Source organism: Corapipo altera, unplaced genomic scaffold (assembly GCF_003945725.1).
Source record: "Corapipo altera isolate COAL_440 unplaced genomic scaffold, ASM394572v1 0, whole genome shotgun sequence".
NCBI classification, from domain to species: Eukaryota; Metazoa; Chordata; class Aves; order Passeriformes; family Pipridae; genus Corapipo; species Corapipo altera.
Genome location: NW_020884872.1, coordinates 5997315 through 6023558, shown reverse-complemented (window position 1 = coordinate 6023558; position 26244 = coordinate 5997315). Strand labels below are relative to the sequence as shown.

General features: G+C 42.2%; 1 protein-coding gene across 1 annotated transcript; it reads right to left on the bottom strand.

The window, feature by feature from the left end:
• Nucleotides 1-1845: 1845 nt before the first annotated feature.
• FUNDC1 (FUN14 domain containing 1) lies at nucleotides 1846-15321 on the bottom strand. The gene is made up of 5 exons (XM_027639675.1): nucleotides 15242-15321; nucleotides 12344-12500; nucleotides 10439-10514; nucleotides 4072-4200; nucleotides 1846-2492 (listed from the first exon to the last, which is right to left on the bottom strand). The coding sequence occupies exons 1-5, from the start codon at nucleotides 15270-15272 to the stop codon at nucleotides 2415-2417; spliced, it is 471 nt and encodes a 156-aa protein (XP_027495476.1). The 5' UTR covers nucleotides 15273-15321; the 3' UTR covers nucleotides 1846-2414.
• Nucleotides 15322-26244: the final 10923 nt, after the last annotated feature.

The following is a 26244-nucleotide window of genomic DNA, read 5'->3' as shown; positions in this document are numbered from 1 at the left end:
CCAGGGATGGGGCATTCACAGTTTCTCTGGGAAACCTCTTCTAGTGCCTCACCGCCCGTTGCCCTTCTCTGAAACTTGCTTGCCTGCATTAATTTTTGTCCCAGAGGGCAACAGTAACTTTGAAATCATTCCAGAGAAGACTTCACCACCAGAAACCCGGTACTCCTTTGTGCTCCATTCCACTCCAGTGACCCCACCAACATCCATTTGTCCACTGTACCCTCACAGAGCATGCCCTCGTGTCCAGCAGTGGGTGACACTCTGGCTGAGCTGACACACACTAAAATCTCAGGTATTCACAAGAAAAGCTGCATTTATTTGTCTTGGTGCTTTCCACTCCACCCTCTCCTCACCCTGCCAGCTCCACCTGAAGCTCCTGGCAGGGTCTCCTCTGCCTCCCCAGCCTCAGGAACTGCCTCAGCAAGTGCTGCTGTGCCAGCAGCCATCCTTCTTCTCCAGTCACGAGTGCAGGATGTAAAACCAATCCCAATACAAAACACCACTCTGCTCACCTTTTCAATAACACCATTTCTCCTTGCCTTTTTGGGGTCCTTTGGAGGGTTTTATGTGTACAACATTATGTCTCTTATTCCAAAGGCTTAAAAAAAAAAGAAATCCTCGAATAAATCTAATTCAAAAAAATAAAATAAACCCCTCAAATGTGTTTCAATCAGTTCTTGATTCATTGCCTGAGAGTCTCAGATAATGGCACCAGTATAGCAGAACCACCTTCCTCTGCAAAGATCAGTCTTGCATATGTACTACTCTATACTTCTGGTTTTAATTCTGCCTTTAAAGATGAAGCAGCTTGGTCACAAAAGCAGCCTTTTTAGCAAGCACACCGAGATGCTCCTCTGGAATCCTTTCACAGAGAAGATAAAAATGCACATTTACAGGTTCATACCACAGAGGTGGTCGCTTCACTGCCAAAGCCCTCCAGGATGCCCAAGTTCATTCCAGTCAGGGTGGGAGCCTCCTGTCAGTTGGCTTCAGTAACTCTTTGGTCATGACAAATATCCATGAGCTTCAGCAGCAGAAAAAAGCTGACTTGTTTCCCATTATCCCTTGGGCTGTACACTAAGGTAAAGTCTTTCACATTTTAACATTTTCATCTTTCTTAGTTTTTCTCTAAATCTCAGATAACCCAGCAGGCACATTCCTCCTCGGGCTTCCCATTTCCAATAAACTGCAACAACTGGGTTGACACAGCTTTAGACATTTATCTTGATACAAAATATTCAGGATGCTAATGTGTTATTTATGGCCATTTACCTACCTTGGTTTTAGGGGGGTTGGTTTGGGGGGTGTGTGTTAGGATATATTTTCAAAAGCCTTAAACAGGATTAATTAAAGCCTTAAACCTCAGAGATGTGCATGACATGCTTCGTATCTTACTCACCTTGGTCACAAGCACACACAGATGAGGTCAACATGTAATACAGGCCTCTGAAGCCCAGAAATGCACAAATCTAAATATTTAGTAAGTTATTATGTCAAACATCCCATGTCCTGTGCATCCCAAGTTCCCACCCATCCATCCATCTGGTGCTAATGAATCACTGTTGTTCAGACACATGAACAGGAACCCAACAGAATCTGTGTAGGAGAGACTCCAGTTCACATTAACCTGCTGGTACAGCACAAACCAGAGAAATCAGGGCAGAGCAAACTCCTCCTTGGTAGAAATTCTGAAAGGTTCATGAGTTTGAAATGCAGAAAAATTACAATAACTTAGTAACAAATTACTAAATCCACCTTAAAAACCTGTCTCTGCAAACACTGGCACCAGGTGCCTGCAGGACATAAACTGAGAGACTTTACTCTCTGTGTACACAAAGGCCAGAGTCAAAGTTAATTTTCACCTTTAATAAGCTCATGATTCTTTGTTATTTAATACTCTGTAAAAAGGTATTACAGATTGATAATTATTGCAGTGACTTCTAAAGAAGATGGGCAGCCATGAGGCTGAAACTACAACATCATATACAGTATGTAGTCATTGATGCTACCTACTACAGCATGAAGAAAAATACTCTTTAAATAAACAGTATTCAACTGAAAACATAGAAATGGAGCTTTCATTCTTACAGTATGGCTACACAGCTATATTCCAAGAGTAACATCTTAAAAAATGCTAGATCTTGAAAGGCCACAGATAAAAAGAGTCATGATGAAGATGAACCAGTTTTGCCCAGAAACTGCTATAATGAGCACACTGCAGAGTTTTTCAGCAAATCCTAGTTTTGCCAAGCTTCAAGAGGCAAAAGCCTGAAATGTGAAAGCTTCCAAGTTGTCTAGCTAGTCCACTTGTGTTGCTCTGCAGGCCCAGTGACCCACACTGCTCTCACACAGCGTGTCACCACAACTGTTCTCTGCCGGCACGGATCCCGTCGGGAAGAGGCGGGTTCAGGTCCCTACGACGCCAGGCCCAACAAAAAGCCTCCAACAAACCCGCTGGACACGACGATGTTCTGTTTGATAAACTCTGTGGACTGAGAAGAAAAGTAACATTTGTAAAGGACAGAGTTAGTCGTGGCTGACTGCAGGATTTAACACTTAGCACAACTGCCTGGAAACAGGAACACTAAAATTATGGAGGGGGAAGCGACCTGTTTAAAACCATATAAAAAACAAGGTGGCACCTGCTGGCACCAGTGGAGTGCAAACTGACTCTCAGCTGTTTTGAACAACATATTTAAAATGGAGTGAGCCTTTAAAAAGTCAAAATACAGAGGAACTGTTGTATCAATTTCATGCCAATACCACTCTTGCTTTGATAAGAACGAGACAGATGTTTTACAACCTCCCTGGGCAAAAAAGCATGAGAACCGCCAGGACTTCAACTGCGATCACTCGAAAAATGTTTAAAAAAAATACTGATTTTTGGAAGGCTAGATCATTGGAAAAGAAAACCACTTCACTCCATTATGAGCCAATTTCCTAACAGCTTAATCCTAGAAAAAAATCCACTTATGTATGATGACATTGGTGTACAATATTTCATGAAGTAACAGCAGAGAGTATAACACGTTGTATCAAGCATGCCATTTCATACATCCTCCACTTCAAACTGGCCACTAATACACAGTTAGAAGAAAGTAATATAATGTGAGAGAAAAAAAAAACACAAAGGAAACCCAAAACCCCCATCCTGCCCCACCCATTTCTGCAGGGCATTGGAGAAGGACATGTTAAGCTATTTGGAGTACAGAAGAAGCCGGAAAACCATCTCTCTTGAACTTTCAGTTCATATTCACACTAAAACTTAAGGTAATTTTTATCAACCCATGTGCCAACTCCTTACAGGAGAGATGTCAAAACTCATGAATTACAGAGCTGCTGTTTCATTGTCTGCAGCACGTTCCCAGTCAGGATTCAGCTGGGGAGAAAGAAACTTATATTGCATGTATGGAATGTGAAAGTAGGTAAAAGCAGGCTTTCTTAAAAAAACAAACAAAACACCACAAAATCCATCAAATGAAAGTCTTCACATGACAGGATGAAACAGCCCCAGTGACACTGATCAGTATCAGAGCTCCCTCTTCTCAACACAGAATGTATCTGACAGATCCTGCAGACAGATATTCTTCAAACTGTATAAAAATGAGCTAAAATCACAACTCCAGTTACAAAGTAGTTATAGCTTTCCTCCAGAAAGCTCATTCTTGGCCAGCCAGGTAATTTAATTATCAGCAGTGTAAGAAGATTTGGGGTTTTTTTCTTTGTAGTCACCATGTTTTAACCACACCTGAACTTTTTACCACGTTGTGACCTCGCTGGCTTTGTCACCCCCCAAGAGCCTGCACAGACCAAATGGCAAAGCCAGTGGCAGCCCCCAAGCCACAGGAGCTGCAGAAATGCAGGAACTTTGTGTGTCATCTTTAAGAGTGACCAAAACAGAAAGCTAAATGAATAAAAGAGAGCACAGTCTGATAACTTTTAATAAAATGTACAGCCAGGCTATTTCTGACACCTTCCAGTTTGGCACCTGCACCTTCAGCTCATCAGCACCTGCAGGGGAAGGTAAGAAAAACTGGCTGGTTAAGAAACAGTTTATGACCTTAGACTTACCTCTTCAATTAGGGTGTTGATTTCAGGAGCTGCCTTATTTGCACGCTTTTTTAACTGTTTTTTTGCTTTGTTTACATCTTTTTCAACTCTCTTCCAGTCAACTTGTACATATCCACTATGACTAGCAATCTAGGAAAATAAAGGGCAGTTAGTACAGTTGAAGTTCACATTTCATGATGCAAAATAACAGCATTTAGTGCCTACAAAGTTGTTTTTCTTTTTTTTTTTTTTTTAATTACACATGCAGGAAAAAAAAATACATTGTTCCAATTTCAGCAGATTCTCTGCTTCAAACACTGATACCTTCCCCAGTAACAGCTGTTCAAATTAGAACAATGGCAATGGCAAAGTTCAGTAGACTCTTGTTAATTTTACCAGTTCTCTGTTCTTTAGTTATAAAAGCTTTACACTGTTTTCCCTTCAGCATTTAGTGTAACTTCCAAGAAAAGTGGGTTTATAGGACAACAATGAAAACCTTGTTTCGTTTCAGCTTCCTTCAGGATCGTGGAATTCTGATTTGTGACAGAGTATCTGGGGCTAATCAAAATCATCACTAGAAACACTAAAAGCTATTATTTTATCCTATGTGATTTAAACTGTCCCACAAAAAGTAATTGACACAAGAGAATTTTCATGCTTTCTACAAAACACAGCCACTGAGCAGAAAAATAACATGGCCTGAGCATAGCTCAAGTTCTGTCACATCAGCAAAATGGATAAGTTTGGGGAGACTGGTTCATACCAATTTACAAATTCCCAATATTTTTATCATGTTTAATCATCATCCCAACCCTTCTTCTTATTTCTCTCACTAAGATTTGAACCTGGAAAAAAATAAGATGTTATGTTACTTGGCCAACAATGACAGTCCCACCAACTTCCATAAGACAATTCACAAAAGAAAGATATATTTAACTGTTTAAAGGATCATAGCTTAAAAAAAAAAAAATCAGGCAATTGCTACATGCTCTGGAGAACAGTTAAATAGCTCATTAATAGCAAAAAAAAAAAGAGAGAGAAAAAATCAAAACTAAGGATTACTGCTCATTTTAACTGTTAGGACAAATAGATATAAGCCACTAAATTTACAGGTAAATGACTGTTATCCAAAAAACTCTTTGTAAAGAGTGAGATTTCTCAGGTCCTTCTTGAGGTCACTTTTGGGAAATTCACCCCACTTACCTAACAGTGTCCTATGCAAACTGTACAACTGGTAAATAGAAGTCACAGATCGTGAACTCTCGTGGAGCAGATATTTAAATACACAATTTAATAGGTTTAGCCTAAAAAGAAACGTTTCACATCACTTACAGGCACTGAAGCTTGACTTTCACATAGTTCTTTCTACCAAATAACTGAGACCATCTAGTTTGTATTACAACAGCCACAGCAATTGAGCAACGTATTTCAACCCCAAATTAAGGATTTTATGATCCAGAAAAAGAAATAAAACTAAACAAGTGTTAGACAGGTTTTTGCCTGAATTCAAAACAAAGCTCCTGAAAAACCACCTGTGTAAGAAGGTCAACTTCAGTTTTCATCTCTCTGTAAGCTTTAGAAAAACCAATTCATTGGACAAATGCAAAATGAACTTACTATATTTTAAACTCTCTTTTACTTCACAATTCAGAATGTAACAAATTAACTGACTTTGCCTGTCTATTGTAAAACCATTTGTTCACATGGGCACTAGTGCTGGGCAGGGACAGCTCATTAAGGACTGGACAGCATGAAAACATGAAACCAGATAGAAAGCTGGCACATCCAGTCACTGGATGACATATCAGGGAGAAAATAAAAAGCTGCAGATTGGGGCAATTGTTATTTTATGAATTTAACATCACCACAAGAATTTCAAAAAGGCCCAGGCATTGAATTGGTGCCTTCTCACTCGTACAGCTGAAAATTAAATGTGGACTGATCTGCCCAGTCCAACACAATGCAAGAAATGCTAATGTGTTTGCTGGCTTGTAAAATGCAAATGGACTTTAAAAGAGACATTACATTAAGACTTAGTTTAATTAGCTCAGTTATCCAGACAGCACAAAGATGAGGCAGAAGTTTTTAATTAAGTTCTGTTTGTAACTACTGCAGGGCAAACTTACATTTGCACCAGAACTCCATTTTACACAACAAAAACTGGACTGCTTTTCTCCCTGAACTGAGTAGCAGGGATCCCAAATTCTACTTTCGAGTGTTTATACACATCTATAAAATAAGCAACAGAGGACAGTGTTTTGAATATAAACTTAATAACTGAGAAGAAAAAAAACCCTGTACTTAAGCAGTAACAGTCAGAGCCTGTGTCATATCTACTTTGGCTGCAACCCCACTAATTACATAATTTCATATGTAAGGGCAGAAATAATCCCACTGAACCCCAGTGCTGGAGAGACAGAATGCAATTTTCAGGCTCTGATACATCATAAAAAAAATATTTGCTTACAACAGTAAATTTACTTAAATGCAAATTCTTAAAAGTTTACTAGTATTTTTAAACCCAGGCCCTACAGTAACAAACTAAAATAATAATATTCCATTATTAGTTCCATACTTAGATATATATTAAAGAGTCATATAGAGCTATACATATTATTTGCATATATTCTTAGAGAGACATATGGGGGTGTAGATTTTTGGGTATACAGAAATATCTCTCTACATGATAATATATATTACACACATATATATCTCACAGCTCATTAGTAAAACTTATTTTTGTTCAAGACCTCCCAGAATTGTTGAAAAAAACAACAGAATTTTTTTCAAAAAGCCATTTAAAGAAAGACACCAATGCAGGAACACTAAAAATATGTGCATCTTTCTCAACATTAATTAAAGCAAAATGGGAATCTCCAAGGGCAAGACCTCATTTTCGGGGTTATACCACAGAAGCACACAGGTACTTTGTTACTGGGACACATTATTAAGAGTAATGAGCAAAAAAATGTTTAGGAGCAAAACATTTATGTGGCAAGATGGGAGAAAAGAGTTTTAATTTCCTCGAGTTAGAGAGGAAATTAAAGTTTTAGAGTTTTAATCTCTCCCACTAAAGCAGCCTCAGCAAGGCCAGAAGGCTCAGGTGCCTCCCTGAGCAGGGCACAGAAGCCACGGGGACCCTGAGGTATTTTCTGCTGTTTAGGAAGGTAACAACCCCCTCACACTGTCTAGTGGGACATTCAACACAAAACTGAGCAAAACTCTCCCTTACTAAGCCCCCAGCCCCAGAAGCAGGTTGTTCTCTCCCCACTTCACCAAGGTGACACACTGGGTTGGAACCAGATGGTCTTTAAGGTCCCTTCCAACCTGATCCATCCTATGGTTCCACAGCCATCGTCATGGAATGGCATCAACAAACCCCTGTACAAGTCAGAGCTGAGGATATCTCAGAGTTTATTTTGTTTCTTGTGTTGTTTTCAAAGATTTACTTCTCCTAAGTCAGAAAATAATTTAAAGAATTGAGCAGAATTCATCAGTGGACTGAGGTAAAATATATTAGTGAAATAACTGAATAAAAATATAATTTTATTATTAAATAATGGTCAACACACAATAGAAGGACCTGTAATTGGTATCTTGGCTGATGAGTAAAAAGCAGTTAAACTGTTATTCAGGATACAGGGTTTTAAAAATAGAGAGCCATGAGGTGCTCATTAAGAACAATTGTTTTTAACTAATTCATTACAACAGAACCACGTGAGTTCGTACTTCCCCTCCTCTTCAGGATTTCACTGGACTGTGCTGCATAAACTGGGAGTTATAAATGGAAAATCCTTCCCTTGTTATGAGAAATTCATTATATTTTCCTTAATATCATACATGGATATTGGTCTTGTACCAGCATATTTGAACTACAGGTATTTCAATAAAAAGGACACTTAATTGATCAAATTAAGCTGCTGAAATATCCACCAAACATGTGTTAACAGATCATAATTCTGAAAAGCCAGGCAAATTTCTTAATGTCCTTTTTATTTTCCTCCTCAGACTACTTTTCATTTAATCTGTATTAAATTCTAGATAAGTTACAAAAATCTGAAAAATCTTTTTTGCTTCTTGTACAAACTGACACTCAAAAATGTATTGCTTTCAGTTTCCCTCTAGATTTCTTGAGATGAAGTCATCACACACTGAAGAAAAAATGTATTTTTTTTTTTAAGACTTGAATGTTTCACTGAATGGGCTTTAGCCAAGGATCCTGCCTTCTGTAGTTATTATTCTTGTGTTAGCATGTAATTACAATGTCAATATTGCAATCAGCAGTTGAAATGAGATCTGCAACTTCAGAGAAGTTTACAGATAAAAAAGGGAACTTTCTAGCAATGTGCTGAAATGCTCCTCTGCCCACTCAGGGGAAGCACCAAACATGTATTCATAGAATCACAATGTGTGATCTTTAAGTGAAAAAATTAAAAATTACAGAAATGTAATTACACCATAAAATTTATGACTCAGCTTTAAAATGCAAAATGTTTTGAATTAAAGGAGAGACCAAGGCATTTCCTTCATTTCCTTCCAACAGAATCTGATCTCACTTAAGATATAGGCAATTCAATCAAAATATGCAACTCATATTTCCTCTTGGATAATGTTCCTTCTCGGATAAATGAGATCAACCAAGAAATCAGACACTCAAAGACAAGGCAAACCTACTGCATGTACAGGAAAGCTCCCCAGACTTCACAGCTCAACAAGCAAAAATCCTGCACAGGGGAAGTGTTTTAAGCAATTTCTCTTCTCCTTTGTCTGCAGGGGTGTTTTAACTTTCCAGCTTCCTGTAGTCAGAAGTACTGAGGGAGGCATCTGCAGCAAGGTCTGGGTGCCAGACCTCTGCTCCTGCAGCTCTTCATATTTAGAAAAAAATCATCATTAAAAGAATTACGACCAACAGCGTACAAAGCATGGGAAGAGAGAGTCAGATCTTCAAGACAACAATATGAGAAGGCTGGTGAGTACTTCAGGAACCACTGCAGATTTAGTTCTTCCCTCGTGATTTAGAAACACGCATCACAGACTAAAGCAGTCCACAATAACTGATTCACCTGCAGGCACAACACGTTTGGCCAAAAAAACTTACATCTGGGTGATTATAAACCATTTCAGACTCAACACCCTTGTAAACTTCATCCCTGTATTTAGGTACAATAACCAGGGATTCCCAGGAGACTGAAAAAGGCCATCAGTGCACTACGGCAAAGTGGAACAAATGCCAATGCTACAAAGTTTCAAATCAAAACTATTTCTCTTTGACTTTTTACTGTTGATGCTTGCTTTTGAGTAACTCAAACAAAACACACCTTATATTTGTTGAAAACAACTCAAACCAAACAGTCTGAGAGCACACACTCTCTGCAGTTCATTTAGATGTTTAGCATGGGGTTTAAAACAAAAAAAAAAAAACCACAAAACCAATCCCCAAACCAGTAGAGAACATGATCATGAAGGAAGTGGGTGTACTTCACACAAGTGACATTTTGAGGTGTCACACAGCAGCAATCAGAGCTTCCACCCCACCCTTCCTGATCAATGCTTGACTGCACCAGCCATTACAATCAAAAGAAGAAATAAAAGTGGGATACGCCTTTCAGAAACCCTCCAGGGTGATGTTGGAAAGAATAAATATTTATATCTTTAACATTCCATCTCAAAAAACAGTATATTATTGAGCCTAAGTAGGCACCAATCTACTTCTTCTAGAACAATTTGAGGAAAAAAGAGAAGCTCACAGGTATTAAGACATGAAAAATGCCAGTAAAAAACCTGGCATCATACAGGATGTGTGAAATCCTCCTTCACTTTAAGTTGTGTCACCTAATTTAAACATTTTTTTTTTTTTTTTTTGGAAATACGTCCTTCCCTAACCACAATATCTGATGCAAAATGCAAATGGTCATGCCAGATAACATCATTAAAACTTTTAAAGCTGAAAGCCAGCAGAGAGATGAATGCAATGAGGCTGCCAGGAATCAGCCAGGCTTCAGAGGCCCAACAGATATAACATGGCACGGGGAGAAATGAGGAGAACATGGCTCACACTGGGAACAGAGCAGGCCTTCCACAAGCAACTGCCAGAGCAGCCTACTTCTTCTAAAGCTCTGAAGAAATTCTCAAACCTATTTAAATAAACACAGATTAAATTCTACAAACTATTTTACAGGACAGAGTAGATTCTGATTTTACCCCTGATTCTCAGAAATGTCTCATTTCTACACAATATTCCAGCTGAAATGTAAAGTTTTGACTGATAAGACTGAAAAGATGAAGCAGATAAGAAGCCTTCCTAATTAAATGTTACCCAACAGCTGTGTTTTTCCTATTGTTTAGTAAATAACATTTGCCAACTTATAAAGCATGAAATGCTACATACTTGAAGCAGAAGAAAGCCACCACCTACTGCAGTTGCTGCAAGCTTTCCGACTTTCTGGAACAAAAATCCCGCACACCTTAGGGGAACAAAACAAAAAACAAAAAGAACCCAGTCCAGTGAAGTTGTCTGATGAACAATGCCACACTCCACAATTCCTGACTACAACTATTACTATTCCTTCATTTAACAAAGTATTTCACATTTTTAAATTCAAAATTCAGACTATTTAATACAAGCAATGTTTAACTAACAAGGTCTAAAGCAAGTCAACGTGAGTAATGGTTGCTAGTTCATGGCTGGCTGGTGGCCCCTTTAAAACAAGCTTGAGATTTCCAGATCTTGCTGCTATTAATTGTAGCATGTTAATAAAACACAATGTAATAATATGACAGTGCCACTATGACTGTTCCCAAATGGAAAGTAAATATATCATACCATCATTTGTATTAACTACACAGCAAATAACTTAAATGTCTTGGTAAAAAGAAGTAACATCCCTACCACAAGGGTTAAACTCAGTGAGTCCCCTCTACTGGGACATGGCCTTAGTCTATTTTTAATGGATCAAGGCAACCAGAAAATTAGTTATCTCATTCTCAGTCTCCAAACCCTCCCACATCAAACAGAGACTGATATCACAGAACAGTGATGGGGCAGGAAGGGGCCTCTGGAGGTCACATGGGCCAGCCACCTTCCCAAAACTGGGCCAGCTGCAGAATGTAATCCAACCTCCAAGCCCAACCAGGCTGCCCAGGGCAAGCCTGGAATGTTCCCAAGGTTGATGATTCCACAACTTCCCTGGGCAACTCTGCCCGTGTCTGAACACTGGCCCACACACAGAGGGGATTTCCCCTCCCACCCCCACAAATGAATAGTGAATTCATATTTATAAACATCACTCTACACACACAGAGATCTGCAGATACTGAAATGTACACTTCCCAGATCATTCAATAAGCCAGGTTTTATGGATGCCAGATGAACAATTCCCTAGAAGCTTCCAAGTTTACATGTACACACCTAACTTTTAAAAATAATTTTAAGGCTACAGAAGCAAATAACAAAATCAGGCTGAATGCTAAACCTCCACAGCTCAAAGCTGGACTGAGTCTGAATACAACAATTTCATTTTTAGTCTATTTAATCTTCCAACTCTTGCAAAATTCCACTTTAAAAGCCACCACGCTACCACAATGGTGCTTTTCACTGAAATTGCCTTTTTTTTTTAGAGTACTGGAATAGACAATTACCATTCAAACACCTCTGACAAATAACAAATACCTTGACATAGCTGCTCAGGCTGTGGCCACATTTTCCAGTTTAAGTTCTCATCTTTACTGTCTAGCTTTCCCCATTAATTATTTTAGTGTAACTAAATGCTGTGGTGTCTCTCTTAACATCAGAGCAGACTGTGAATTTGAGCAGAATGACTCCAGCTGAATTTAGAGGACATAACTGTCTCCATGAAATGGGGCTTTTAATTAAAAATATATTCTGCCAGCTTTTATTTTCCCTTCATTTCTTTTACCTGTAAAATATCTCTTAGTCAGGATGTAGGTTTTCTAAATCTTGACTAGCAAGGAAATGAGCTTTTCCATACAAATAAAAGCTATATGCAGTAATTTTCCATTTATTCCTTGCACTTTTAGAGCTCTGACATTTTCCCAAATCCTTTCCACAGTAACTAGTATGAGTACCCTTGGATAACTGGTGATTTACCAATATTAAAAAACACTTCAGGACGATGAGTCAGAGTAATGAGTTAAGGAATTGTTCGCTCATGAATAACCTCGATCAATGCTAAAGGAAATCCCGGCAGAGAGGATACATTTATCTGCTGGGAATACCCTTGGGAAGGGATCTTCTAAAGGCCTAGGACAGTTATGGAAGGGGAAGCTCCCTCACCAGCCAGTCACGCCGCCCATCACAATCTGCGTGGCCACGGAGTATTTTTCCACAATTGGTCCTGAATTCCGGCCAAACAGCCGGTTCCACCAGTGGTGACGCCGCGCGTACTCCGTCAGATCCAGCACCTCGTAGGAATCATCGTCACTGTCGTGGTCTTAAAAAGGAAAAAGAAAAAGAAAAAGAAAGAAAACGGGTATTTTCTCAGTTTTGCGGTAAATCAACGACCTCTGTAAAAACCCCAGAACCAGTTTACTGGCTAATCCAAGGGTTTAAATTGCAGAGCACAATGGTCCAGCAGCTCACAGAACAAGGGATGGTCCAAGAGCTCACAGAACAAGGGATTTTGGGATGATATCATAGAATCATAGAATCGATTGGGTTGGAAAAGACCTCCAAGATCATCGAGTCCAACCCTTGGTCCAAATCCAGTCCATTTACTGGATCATGGCACTCAGTGCCACGTCCAATCTGCGTTTAAAAATCTCCAGGGACGGTGAATCCACCACCTCTCTGGGCAGCCCATTCCAATGCCTGATTACTCTCTCTGTAAAGAATTTTCTCCTGATATCCAACTTAAATTTCCCCTGGCGGAGCTTAAGCCCATGCCCTCTTGTCCTATTGCTGAGTGCCTGAGAGAAGAGACCAACCCCCACCTGGCCAGAACTTCCCTTCAGGTAGTTATAGACAGTGATGAGGTCACCTCTGAGCCTCCTCTTCTCCAGGCTAAACAACCCCAGCTCCCTCAGCCTCTCCCCATAGGACTTATGCTCCAGTCCCTTCACCAGCCTTGTTGCTCTTCTCTGGACCCACTCCAGCACCTCAATATCCTTTCTGAACTGAGGGGCCCAGAACTGAACACAGTACTCAAGGTGTGGCCTCACCAATGCAGAGTACAGGGGAAGGATCACTTCCCTGCTCCTGCTGGCCACGCTATTTTTGATACAGGGTATGCCATAATCTTCAATGCAAGGAGGAGGGTATAGGGAAGGTGTAATCTATAAAATCCATGACTGGCACTGAAAAGGTGAGCAGGAACCTGTTCAAGTGCAGGAACCAAGAGGTATCAGATGGAACTACCAGCTGGATCGTTCAACACAAAAAAGGCAGTATTCCTCTCCTCTCCCTCACCCCCCACCTGGCCTGGCTAACCTCTGGAACAGGATGCTGTACGTACTCAAAGCTGATGTGGGCTCCAAATTACAGCAGAGCAAACGTAAGGAGGGAAAAGAAACCAAACTAAACCAGAACAAAAATCCACGGAGGGCTGTCAGACACAAAGACAACAACCGCGGCTAATGAGCTGGGCTGAAAATCATTCCAAACATCCCGAGAAGGCATCAGTACCTGCTCACCCTGTTCAGTCTGTCTGAGCTCACCCTGAGGCTGATCCCTTTCAGGCACAGGCTGCTGGGCTTTCATCTGACCTCCTACAACTCTGCTTTTATGATCATAATCAACGTGAAACATCTCTGACTTAGGAGAAAGCACACAGCCCTCCTCTGGATAGACCCTCAGTGGACATACTGAGGACTCCCAGCCCAATGCTCTCCTCAGAGGGACAAACATCCCCCTATGCCAATAAGCCCAAGAACAGACACTTCTGTTCCTTTTACACAAGAGGTAAAACAGGTGACACTCAGACTTAAGTTCCAGGTTTGCAGGACAAGTCTGTCAATGTTTTCAAAACAGGCATCCCACAACTTCAGATTAAGTGATCCTAAACGCCACACATGCTCAAACATCAGAGGGAATAGATGGTTTTAGGTTTTTAAAGAAAAATATTTCAAAACATGTCATGTTCTGTGGACATATATACATGGAGTCCTTTGGTTAAATATATTTAATGTGAAATGTAAGTTCAGCAATAAAGGTGGGACATTCCTGAGAGGAAGAACAGCTAAATAACTACCTAAAATTATTAAGACTGTAGATATAAGTATTTTATTAAGAATTTTGGCACTTTTTTTAAACTGGTATTGCAAATACGGATTAAAAGTTCAAAGAGGGCAAGATATACACATAAAGGTTTGCATTAACACCCAAGTGTTCTTGAGTACTGCAAGATAAACAGCAAGACCCACAGTGCTAAAAAGTTGTTACTGAATGGCCTTTCTTTGTCTGAGGTATGGAGAACAACCCGTTTAACTTCTTTAAATGGAGAAGAACACCAAAACGCTGTCACAGACGGTTAGTTACACTAATTCTGTAAATTAATATTTTTATTCAAATCAGAACTCGCACACGTCGTGTGGAAAACGACACCGCCAGAGCATTTTGTGCTGACCAAAAACACCCCCTGCATGCGGCACGATGTTACGGACATTCTCCGAGCTCATCGAACTGTGCCAGTGCCAGAAGGGGCCGCACGACGAGGCCACGGCGATGCCCTGGAAGCCCCGCGCGGTGCGGGATGCTGCGGCCGTGGGGGCTCCCGGCTCCCGCCCCGCATCCCCCCGGCCCCGTGAGGGCTCGGCCGCTGCCTGAGGCCCACTGCGTCCCCCTCGAACCCGCCTGGAAGGGGGCTGAGTAGTTAAATCCCAGGAAGGGGCTCTATCCCGTGGGATGCCGGGGGTACAGCGGCGCCGGTGCGCCACGGCCGTGAAGGGGAAAACACACACACACACACACACACACACACACACACACACACACACACAGACACACAGACACACACACACAGACACACACACACACACACACACACACACACAGATGGGGGAGGCGCAGAGCCCGGGCCATCTCTCCCCCGCCCCCGGGACGCAGCGCAAGGCAGCGGGGAGCGGGCTGTCCGCCACCCCCGAGAGGAAGGAAGGAAGGAAGGAAGGAAGGAAGGAAGGAAGGGCGCCCGGCGCGCCGCCTCCTCGCGTGTCCCGCCGGGCCGGGGCCAGCACTGACCTGAGGCGGAGCGGGGCCGCCGCGCCGCCATGTTGGGCCGGTGCTGAGGCGGCGCCCCAGCGGCCGCTCCGCGCCCCGCCCGCCGCGGGGCCGCCCCCTCGCGGCCGCACCGCGCATGCGCCCCCCGCACCCACCATCCACTGCTGGGGGTCTCCCTTAAGGGAGAGCTGAGGGGAGCGGGAGGGGAAGGGGAGGGATGGGCGTCGTGGAATGTGCCGAGCTGGGAGGGACACGCAAGGATCGTCGAGTGAGACTGCTGGCCCTGCACAGGACCGTCGCCAAGGGTCACACCATGTGCCTCAGAGTGTTGTCCAAACGCTCCTTGAGCTCTGTGACCACTTCCCTGGGGAGCCTGTTACAGTGCCCAGCCGCCTGCTGGGTGAAGAACCTTTTCCTTATATCCAGCATAAACCTCCCGTGACACAACTTCAGGCCATTCCCTCGGGTCTTGTCACTGGTCACCACAAAGCAGAGATCAGCACCTTTCCCTCCTCTTCCCCTCCCGAGGAGGTTGTTACTGCAATGAGGTCTCCCCTCGGATTCCTCCAGCTGAACACACGGCCCTCAACCGCTCCTCACAGCTTCCCCTCAAGGCCCTTCACCATCTTCATTTCCCTCCTTTGGACACACTCTAACAGCTTAGTTTCTTTATTTTATACTGTGGTGCTCGTAACTGCACACAATATTCAAGCCTGAGCCCCCAGACCCCTCCGAATAACTCGGGGTGTGAGTGAGGAGCAGAACAGTGGCTGCAGCCGTGCCTGGACTGCGGCCGTGTCGCCACGTGCCCCATAAAAATTAATAACCAGAAAAGAAAACAAGCTGCAAAGGCCCCTCGAAGAACAAAGGTTAAAGCCAACACGAGCTGTGGAATATTTGACAAAAAAGAAATTTAGGCTCGCCTGACCCCCGTGTGCTCCCTCCTTCAATGCACGTCGGTGGGGTTTCAATAGGCTAAAACCCACATAATTGTGTTTTATTGCTTTTATTTATTTTTTACTGTGTGCAGCCATAACGTGGAGGTGGCTGACACAGTAAGTGCAGCTTCAGCAGTGTTGTGGCAATCTTGTGAACATCAAGAAAGCGTCCATGAACGTCATTTATAAATAATAAAATTGGAAACAGATTATTTAAAAGTGTTTGCAGCCTCTCACTTGGACTCTTACTCTACCAATACACAAGACAGGCAATTATAATGGAAAAAATCTGTTTTTCCCCATGTCATAAAGCTGTTTTCATGGAGTAAGCATTTAAGATTTTAATTAAACTCCTTAATTACACCAGCCTTAACAGACATGCCAAAAAAGGGGAAACATATCTTCTACAAGAAGGTACTTCTTTAGCATATAAATTTGAATGTAGCGTACAAAGTGGTCGTTTGCTTATTAACTGATTTTTATTACAAACATTTGCTGTCGTGATAAGCACGCCAGACAGAACTAGGTAATATATTGCATTCTTTAAGGTCTTCAATAAATACGTCTCTGTATGGAACACAAATGTGTCTCTTACGATTTGTTTTGACAAACACCGAATATCTACAGAGTTTTCATGTTTAAGCGCAAAATCAGCGGGTTTGGTATTCACTTCCCAATCAGCAACAAAAAGCTTGTTGACTTTTATTGCTAAATGAATTACAATCTTTTTTCTGACACTAGCAGTTTGCCAAAAAGAAAGAAGACAAAAAAGAAGACAAAAAGGAAGAGTTTGGGGGAAAAGGCTGCTTTCCTGGTTTTCTTCACAATGCCAAGAGCGGAGAAAAGGCAACCCAGCTAACTCATCCATGGTATCTCTGGAAAAGGTTCCCACTCTTGAGGTTTTTAGGCGTTTTGGGTCAGTCATTTTACTCCTGTTTCACACTCTGGCTGAGTGCATCCCCGTGGAGCTCCTGCAACCTTTCACTTTCCTCGCTCATTTGGTAGGCAAGGGAGCAAGTAGAGGGAGAGGATTTTCGGGATGGTCATTACTGTGTTTTGTATCATCTCAGCCAGTGCTTTGAAATTTCTTACTGAAGACTCTCTGTGCCTGACAGACAGTTTTATGTCTGGGCAAGATTTCTGAGTCAGATGCCAATAAGGTGAGGGAGCTGACTAGAAAGTTTTGCTTGGGTCATATGTGCCTGCTGGCTGAGATATTTTTGAACCTTCTGTTGCTCAAATTCTTAATATTTGGTTTCCCTATTTTTAACTATGATCAGTTAAAAATAACAGCACTTCTCAGATGATTTTCCCCATGTCTGTACAAACAATTATATTAATTTTCTGCGGAATAGAGAGATTTATATGATTAATACTTTTAAAAGGTTAACATTACAAACTGGATTATATTCTACATGCAACTTCTGTTTGCCCATTTTTGCACCCCTCTTGCCAAGACAGGGCAGTGTAACAAGCTGCAAGGAAGGAGTTTGGGAAAGAGCCAGGGGAAGACCTTTTGGCAGGTTGTGGGGCCTCTGGTATCTCTCTTCTGGGATCAGGATGCACCCACTTCCTAACACAAGACATTTCCCAATGGATTCCAATTGTTTAGGATGCAGTAGGTCTCTGGCAGCCGTGGTGCTCAGCTCAGCTTGCTCCTGGGGTCTGCAGGCACTGCCTGGGGGATTGGCTTGATGCCCTCGTGGAAAATGTCATCAGGATTGTTCTTGCTTCCTGCAAACTCCACAAGCTGTGCAGAGACAGCAGACCTCATGGCTCCAGAAATCCGGAATACCTTGGAGAGCTTTTGACCAGATATGATGTATAAAATTCCCCAAACCCACTCAAATTTCGTGCACATCGGTGCCGCTTTCAAGCTATCCGCAGGGATAGTTTTTCCAAGGAAAGGCAGGCAATTTAAACTCAGGCCACATTTTGCCTTCACTCTTAAAGGCTCTTTTAGAAACAAAAGGTTTCCCAGTAGCATCAGAAGGATTGTACAGGAAAATTGCTCTCTTTGCTCTATGAGCCCTGATTTTGACTCTGCATCCACCATCTGTCCTTGTACCTGTGACAAGCAGGTTCAATACCTCAGCTTGCAAGAGGACATACATTACATTATGTTACACTTACATTACAAATACTAAAAAGCAACAATAAGGAACCCCAAAACCCCCAAAAAGCCGAGGAGAGCCCCCCAACCTTCAAAGGCCTGCGTGACTCTAATCCTAACAGCTCCTTTGTGCTGCTCACCAGATTCCCAAACTGGGACACACGCGCTTGAATTTTTAACCATCTTGCATGATTAATTTTAAAAACTAAAGGCAACAAACGCTGCTGGCCACCTCCACCAGGCCTTCCATGTGAGTGAATCTGATATTCTAAGCAGGTTTAACCTAGTAAATGCAGTCTGAATGACCTGGCAATGAAGATATTGGGAGGAGTGGAAGATTCCTTTTGAAAAGCTGGACTTGACATGCTGTTATTCAAAACTCAGTTGGCCAGCAAATGGCAGAGAAATGTCTTCTCAGATACAGGAAGGGATTTGGATTCTCAGTCCATTGAGATCCTGGACAAGGGCTGTTGTGGGTGGGCAGCAGGCTCTGACTTTTGGAGGTTACAAGGTTATGCAACAGCCACCAGATTTTTTTGGAGCAGGAGTGAAAGCTTGCACTGGGACTTATCTTGGCTCTTTCTTGCTTGCCTGGCAGAGAGGGGCCATAACCTGAACTGGGATGCAGTAGCAAGTTCCAGGACTTCCTCACGAGCAGCAGCAGCAGAGGGGCAGGTACTGATCACTTCTCTCTGGTGACAAGTGACAGGATCCAGGGGAATGGTATGAAACTGTCAGAGGAGGTTTGGGTTGGATATCAGGAAAAGGTTCTTCACCCACAGGATGGTTGGGCACCGGAACAGGCTCCCCAGAGAATTTGTCAGGTCTCCAAGCCTGACAGAGTTCAGGAAGCATTTGGACAACACTCTGAGGCACATGGTGTGACTCTTGGGGATGGTCCTGTGCGGGGCCAGGAGTTGGACTTCAATGATCCTTGTGGGTCCCTTCCAGCTCATCATTATTTTGGGATTCTGCGACGTTCAAATTATGATCCTCCTCCCTGTAGTTAACAAATACACATCCTTGTGTCTCATACCATCTCCATATGAGACTTTGGGTGGCTCGCTTGTATTGGTTGTCTTCAACCTTCCTTCGGCACTTTCCTTTGTAAAATGTTAGTTATGAGACTTAACAAAATTTAATTGTGAGAATTTTTTTCTTGATGTTTGTGAAGATCATTAAATTCTGCTTTTCAATTCTGTAGTACTCTAACTCAATAACAGCTTCTTTCATCCTAGAACTACAGAATAATTTTGGTTGGAAAAGACCTTTAAGATCATCGAGTCCAACCATAAATCTTAATTCATTTATCCTGATGAAATTTCAGTTGGAAATTCCCACCACAATCCATGTGTGAGGAGAGGAAGAAAGGACAGGAAAAGGGATGTCTGTTGTCTGCATTAACTAACAAGAGTTTAAATTGTCTCTTGCTGAAGGATTAAACTGATACAAAAAGGAAAACTAAGTTTAGGTGTTTAAACAGATAGAAACCAAAGATGTCACCCAAGGAAGATGCACTGGATCCACAGCACTACAGCATTTTACTAATTAACAAAACCAATGGTTAGTGTGAGGTCAGGCTGTGGCAGGATACATTCCCATGACCCCAGCCTGAAAGAGTAAGGAAATAAAAATTAAAAGTTAAGGGGGAGATTGATCTTTCCTGCTCATTTTATTTGCAACATGGTTAATAATGCAAGCTGATTATCCATTAATCTTGTGATCTCACCCCTGATGAGTTACCAAAGTTGGACTGCAGCACAGAGCTCTGGCCATGATCTCCTGCTATGGTACAAATCCCACCCGTGTATTGGGATGGTCTGTGTGCCGTGTGTGTGGAAAATTATGGGATCACAGCGAGAGGGGAGCCAGGCTTGCAGCAGAGCTGAGCTCAGCATTTCTTTAGGATCTCTTCAGGAGGCAGCCAGTGCTGTGGGACCTGACTGCAGGAGGAGATGATTCCAGTGGCTCGTGAAGGTTCATCGTCTCATGTCAAAATGCTTAATAAAAACTGGAGTGTTCAACTAAATTTGAGGCTTTATGTGATTACCCAGGCAAACAAAGGGTAGTGAGGGGAACTGAATATTAGAAAAGCAGAAAGTCTTGCAAGGCCCTGGAAGGTTGTCTGCAATGTGATGCAGATCTCAATGAGATGTAGCTCTTGTCATATTCACGTTAAAAACTTCTCTCATGTATACACAGAGTGACTTTTTAATGAAAGGGTTACACAAAGTTTGTGTTCTGCAACATTTGTGTTCTTAATTTGTTCTTTTCTTGTAAATAAAAAGTAAAAATTTTTACTGTCTATTCAAAATATAAAATTTCAGAAAGGGGGCCAGACTGCAATACTGTATTATTTTAGAGAAATTCTTTAAACAGCTCTTAGCCGTGATCAAGGATATAGTGATATATTTTATTTTTAAGTTGTCCTTCAGAGACAAATACCTGATTCCCTTGTTAAATCTTGTAGGTATTCTGGAGTTCCCTGCTACTGTCACAAACCAAAGGAGACAGTGAGAACAGAGACTGACAGTCTGGCTCTCTTACTTGCAAAGCAAATGTAAGGCATTACTTTTCAGAGACGATGGATCAATCATACACACAAATTCCACGATTAACAGATGTTCCTGTTAGGTTTCTACAGCCTAAGTGTACATAAACAATTAAGAGCAAAATAACACTCCTTTGCATGGCTTTTTACAAAGCTAATGCTAACAAGGTAGTAACTGGGCAGGGCAGATTTGGAAAAAATCCACACTGAAAAAGCTGAGGACCCTCCAGAAATGCCATCTGAGAGGCGAAGAGCCCAAAGAATCTCAGACTTTTCTGTTCATGAAGCCCCACACCAAGAAAAGGTTAAAAATCCTGAACTGAAGGGAAATGTGGTAAAAAAAAAAAAAAAAGCTTTTCATTTTCTTGCAAGAAACAAAACCCAATACAGAACTGTGATGAGTAAACACTAGACAGGATACAAAGAGAAAAGATAACTCATATGAGTCATCACTGCTGGCAAGGAAAACCTTCGATCAGACGCTGCTGTGCCAGTCACAGGTAGCATTCACTGAAACACCTGGATGCTCTCAGCTCACCTCAAGCTTATGGAGAGCCCTCCTACAGCTTCTTCTTCCCTGATGCCTGGCTTTGGCTGGAATAAAACCAAATACATTTCCCCCAGAAAACTGAAAACTTGCCAACACAGTCAAACATGAGACTCCCAGAGTACAGGGCTGCCTCCGGCTGCCCCGTTCCCCACGACTGGATCCCCTTCCTAGATGCAAATCTCAAAATAGCATTTCTCTGGCCAAAGGACTGGCTTGCTGTAGCAACCCTGAGATCAGGAGAACTAGATTTGTTTTCCAAGGGTAATTTTTTCTGCAAAGATTGAGGACCCCTGGCAAGTGGGGAGACAGACTGATGAGCTAGAGAGGTGTTCCTTATTGTACACATGCAGAGTAACTGTAATTTGTCACTAAGACTTTCCCTAACTTCACAAAGGCAATGTGAAATAAAATTTAAATAATTTCTTTATAAAAGAGATTAAGTCTTGAGAGATTGCCCAAAGGATCAGGCTCTCATTTAGTTACCTTTCAAAGCTCAATAATAACAAAATAACCATATCACAACATTGTTTCCAGTAGAACTGTTAATTTTTTCCAGCTTTTAAATAATCAAATCTTGATTTCTGATAGAATACTAATGCAGTTAGACAAAAATTGAAGGCAGCCATTGCCTCTGATAAACCTGTTCAAAGACAGACAATGTCCACATTTTCCCCCTGGTTTTTGTTAATATTTGTTTCTGTGGGTGTATTCCACCCACCCTGGCTCATCACCACCAACCATCTTCAGTACTTGTGGTTTCTCCAAGGGCTTGATGATAATTTTTGCAGAGTGAGAGCCACACCCCACACTAGAGAAGACCAAGCACTGCTCTGCAGAGCTTTCAGTACATGGCAGGACAGAGGCAGTGCCATCTGCTGAAGCTGCCTGGGACATAATTCTGAGATAAACATCTGTAGCAGCAGCAGTCCTGAGTCTGACTGAACTGGAAAATGGCATGGGTAAGGATTAGAGGAGGAAACCTAGTTTCCCTTCCCGTCACGAACACACTGACAACGAGTAAGACATTCTGGTTCTATCTAAGGAGTTTTTGCTGCCCTGTATTTCCTGGCAGTGATACCGTGTGCCCAGTCTTACAGGCTGCAGCAACAGTGAGAGCAAGGTACAGGGGCTCCAGTGCAGCCATTGGTGTTTGAGTGCTCTTCTCACTGAGTTTCATCCAGAGTTCCTTGGAGAAGAATTGTGGGAGACTTGCTTGATCCACTGTCCAGCTGGAATCTAAACTAGCATGTGGAGTTCTCCAGTGTGTCCTTGTAGTCGGACGAGGGCAAGGGAAGCCAACAGACCCGTGTGCAGGAAGGATCACTTCTGGGAGGAACCTGCCTGTGTTCATTTTTTAAATTCAGTTTCATACAGAGGGATCCCTCTGGGTATTTGTCAGATGGAACATTAGGAACTGCAGCAACAGGACAAGGGGTAATGGGTTCAAACTTAAGGAGGGGAAATTCAGGTTAGATATGCAGAAGAAATCCTTTACTGTCAGGGTGGTGAGGCCCTAGCACAGGCTGCCCAGAGAAGTTGTGCATACCCCATGCCTGGAAGTGTTCAAGGCCAGGTTGGACAGAGGGGGCTCTAAGCAACCTGGTCTAGTGGAAGGTGTCCCTGCCCATGGTAAGGGGTTGGAACTGGATGATCTTTAAGGTCCCAAACCATTCTGTGATTCTGTGGCAAATCCCCATTTTGAACGTGGAGTTTATTTGCTCCCTTTTTATTGTACACTGAGGTTTGGCTGAAGTTTTCCAGGGAGTTGTGTGGAGGCTGCACTGGTATTTCCAGTGCAGTCCAGGTGTTATTCAGTGCTCAGCTCACATGTGAGCTGCACAGACACAGGTCACACAGGAGAACTGACCCGTGTGTCGCCTGGCAGAGGAGGAGGTTGTGGGGAAGAAGTTGTTGGGCACAGCCTCCACCATCTGCATGAAAAGATGCAGTAAGCTGAGAGACATGTATCGTGATCCAAGGGAGGAGTCCTTCCAAGCTCCAGAAAAACCTGACTAGTACCTAAAAGGTGCTCAAAATTGGGGAGAAAGTTGGAGCTATGAAGAGGTGTAGGCCTTGTGTGTGTGTGTGCATGGACATTTTTGTATATCATACGAGGTAAGATCAACAGTGACTTAGAGTTCGAAACCTTTCTGTGTCCATTTACCTCGACTTTGCCATTTCTCAAGATATGGATGTTTTCAGGACTGTCCCAGGCGTCGATGTTTTTGTTGCCAGGGTGTTTTCTGTGTCAGCACTGGTCTCCAGAGGCCTGGATGGATGTGCTTTGGGACTCGTCAGTGTTCACCAAAGACCTATTCCAAGCTGGCTGGAGCCACAGAAAGGGGACAGGGATCCGTGAATCTCAGAATCCGTGAATCTCAGTTCACACTCATGTAGTCACCACACAGCAGCATCCTCCAGAGGGAACTGCAGCAGGGATGCACATGAGCACGGGCTTTTGTTCCACAGGGGCCTCACCCTGGAGTTACCAGGAAGGTGGTGAAACCAGGTGGGATGTTCTGATAATGATCCCTAGTGCAGATGTGCTTTATCTCTTTCTTGCTTACTCAGGGCAGTCATATCACCCAAATTAAAAAGCAAACCAGAGAGGGGATAGTAAAGCTGGGCATCAGCAGCTCAGTATTTGCGAAATACAACTTCACAGCATATTGTCTATAAACTTTGCTTTACGGTGTTTGTTTTCTGTTTTTGCTTATTTGTATTTTGCATATTTTATGTGCATTTTATATCCCATAGGCAGTTCCCAAATTCAATTCAGCTTTTTTTTTTTTTTTTCCTTCTAATTGATCAGGAACGGTAAGTAATCTTTAGAAAATTTGTTTGTTCTATTTGTTCCTGTCTTCTTCCTAAATGTTTGATGAGTGGGTGATTTGTTTGTGCTGTCGTTACGAAAACCATATGTTGATGTGGTCTTATGGGGGAGTGTTTTTATTATTTTAAGAGTTCAGCTAAGGATGTTTCCAAAGGAGTCATAATTGCTCTTCTAAGTACAAAGGCTGAACAATGACTGGCTTACAAATAATGCCAAAAATCTGTTCAGCTCAGTCTAATTATTTCAAAGACTAAAATCTGTTTCTCAGAAATGTCTTCTTTCCACAGTCTGAACTTTTTAACATACTAAAAAAGTTGTATTTCTGGAAGTTCTCTATGGATCATAGTCCCTGGAGCAAGGGAAAGTATCCAATTTTTGGTGTATATGTTGCAGAATCACAGAATATGCTGAGTTGGAAGGGACCCATGAGGATCATCGAGTCCAACCCTTAGGTTGTCCTTTTCATGGCTGTGATCAAAACTAAAAGGAATTTTCTACTGGAGAACTGGCACGTCTACTGATACCAGCTGGTCAGTGTTCCTGGAAGCACCTCATGAGGCTGTTTGGTGTCACAGGTGAGCAAGACAAGGTTTTGACATGGGTGATATCAATATCCTCCAAAAATATGAAAGTCCTGCTGACATCTGGGGGACTACAGGATGTACGAGGAATGTACTGGTGGTAAAAATGATCCGTAAACTGGCTGATCTGTAAGGTGCTGAATCCTACCCTGGCAAAAGGAGAATCCCTGAAAGTGCCTCAGTGCCCAGGAAAAGCTGCTAAAGAGGGAACTACGTGGTAGAGACTCAACTATGTATTTTATATATCAAATATTAGGTAGGGACTATTAGTCAGTGCTGCAGGAGTAAAGAAAATGAGACGAGGAAAATAACTGTGCCGCAGGCCAAGACCTTGAAAAGGACAGACTTTTCCACACAATTTTCAGGAAAACAATTTCAAACCTCCCTGCTGCAGAGCCTCCTACACAGCCCTCGCAGAGAGCCTTTCAGAGGAGAACTTTAAACAAAGGAGTGCAATCGCGTGGCAACGTTTTGAGAGCAGCAAACAAACGCCACACGTTTATAGGTGCACGGCAGCCAAAATCAGGTACTGATGAAGGTACTGCTTTCTTGTGGGTTGCAATAAAAAATTTATGGGAGGGCAAAGTATAAAATACTAATTTTGCAGTGAGAGGCAACGTAACGTGCCTTGCTAAGCATCATAATAGTGCGTTTTAAAAACATATGTGTGTATATATAAAGTAAATGTTACATAAACCACGCATATATTGCATAAATGCCATTAGACTAAATATTATCTGAAATGAATGTGCATGCATTTCTGGTTTTTGTCTGTCTCTGTATATAAAACATATATAATGTAAAATCTAGATTATTACTGAAATGAACTGTTTATTTTTTTCCATAATCCAGCAAAATTATAGAGGAAGTTGGTCCAGTGGTCAAAGCCTCAGCCTGGGATTTGGGTTCAGGTGTTATTGTGTCTCAGACTTCCTCCCTCCATTGTGTTAAGTGGGACCTCTAAGCCTTACCTGCAGTGTGTCTCACAAAGAATTTAAGAGGATAAATAATTTAAAGAATTAAAAACTCAAATCCATAATGTTAAGGGCTAGCTGGATACCTTAGATGAACACAGTGGCAAGGGGTTAAGAACTAGATGATCTTTAAGGTCCCTTCCAGCCCAAATCATTCTATGGTTTTATGAAAATAATAATGGGTAATTTTTTTCTGAGGGATTCCTTTATGGAAATTCCTGCTCCATGTTTTCTGGCCTGCAGAAGTATCTTTTGCTGATCATTGACTTCTAGGATATCATGATCAGGAGATCATGGGATCTGAAAGGTGGTTTGAACAAAGAGCTCTGTCACGGTCGTTGACTGAGGAATGGGAAGTTGCATTCCCAGCTTTCCTTTGGTTTTGGACCAGGTTCATGATGGTAGAATGCAAATGGACTTTAAATCATGAGCAAGGGCGGGTTTGGGTGTTCTCACACCACCTCCACAGGGCACTGCAGACACC

What these genes read in the sequence shown, in the direction of transcription:
- FUNDC1 (XM_027639675.1), bottom strand. Translation starts at nt 15,272, where the DNA reads ATGGCGGCGCGGCGGCCCCGCTCCGCCTCAG. An exon ending in GCGGCCCCGCTCCGCCTCAG is followed by an intron (nt 12,501 to 15,241) that starts GTCAGTGCTGGC and finishes TTCCTTTTTAAG; the next exon opens with ACCACGACAGTGACGATGAT. An exon ending in ATGGGCGGCGTGACTGGCTG is followed by an intron (nt 10,515 to 12,343) that starts GTGAGGGAGCTT and finishes TGTTCCCCTAAG; the next exon opens with GTGTGCGGGATTTTTGTTCC.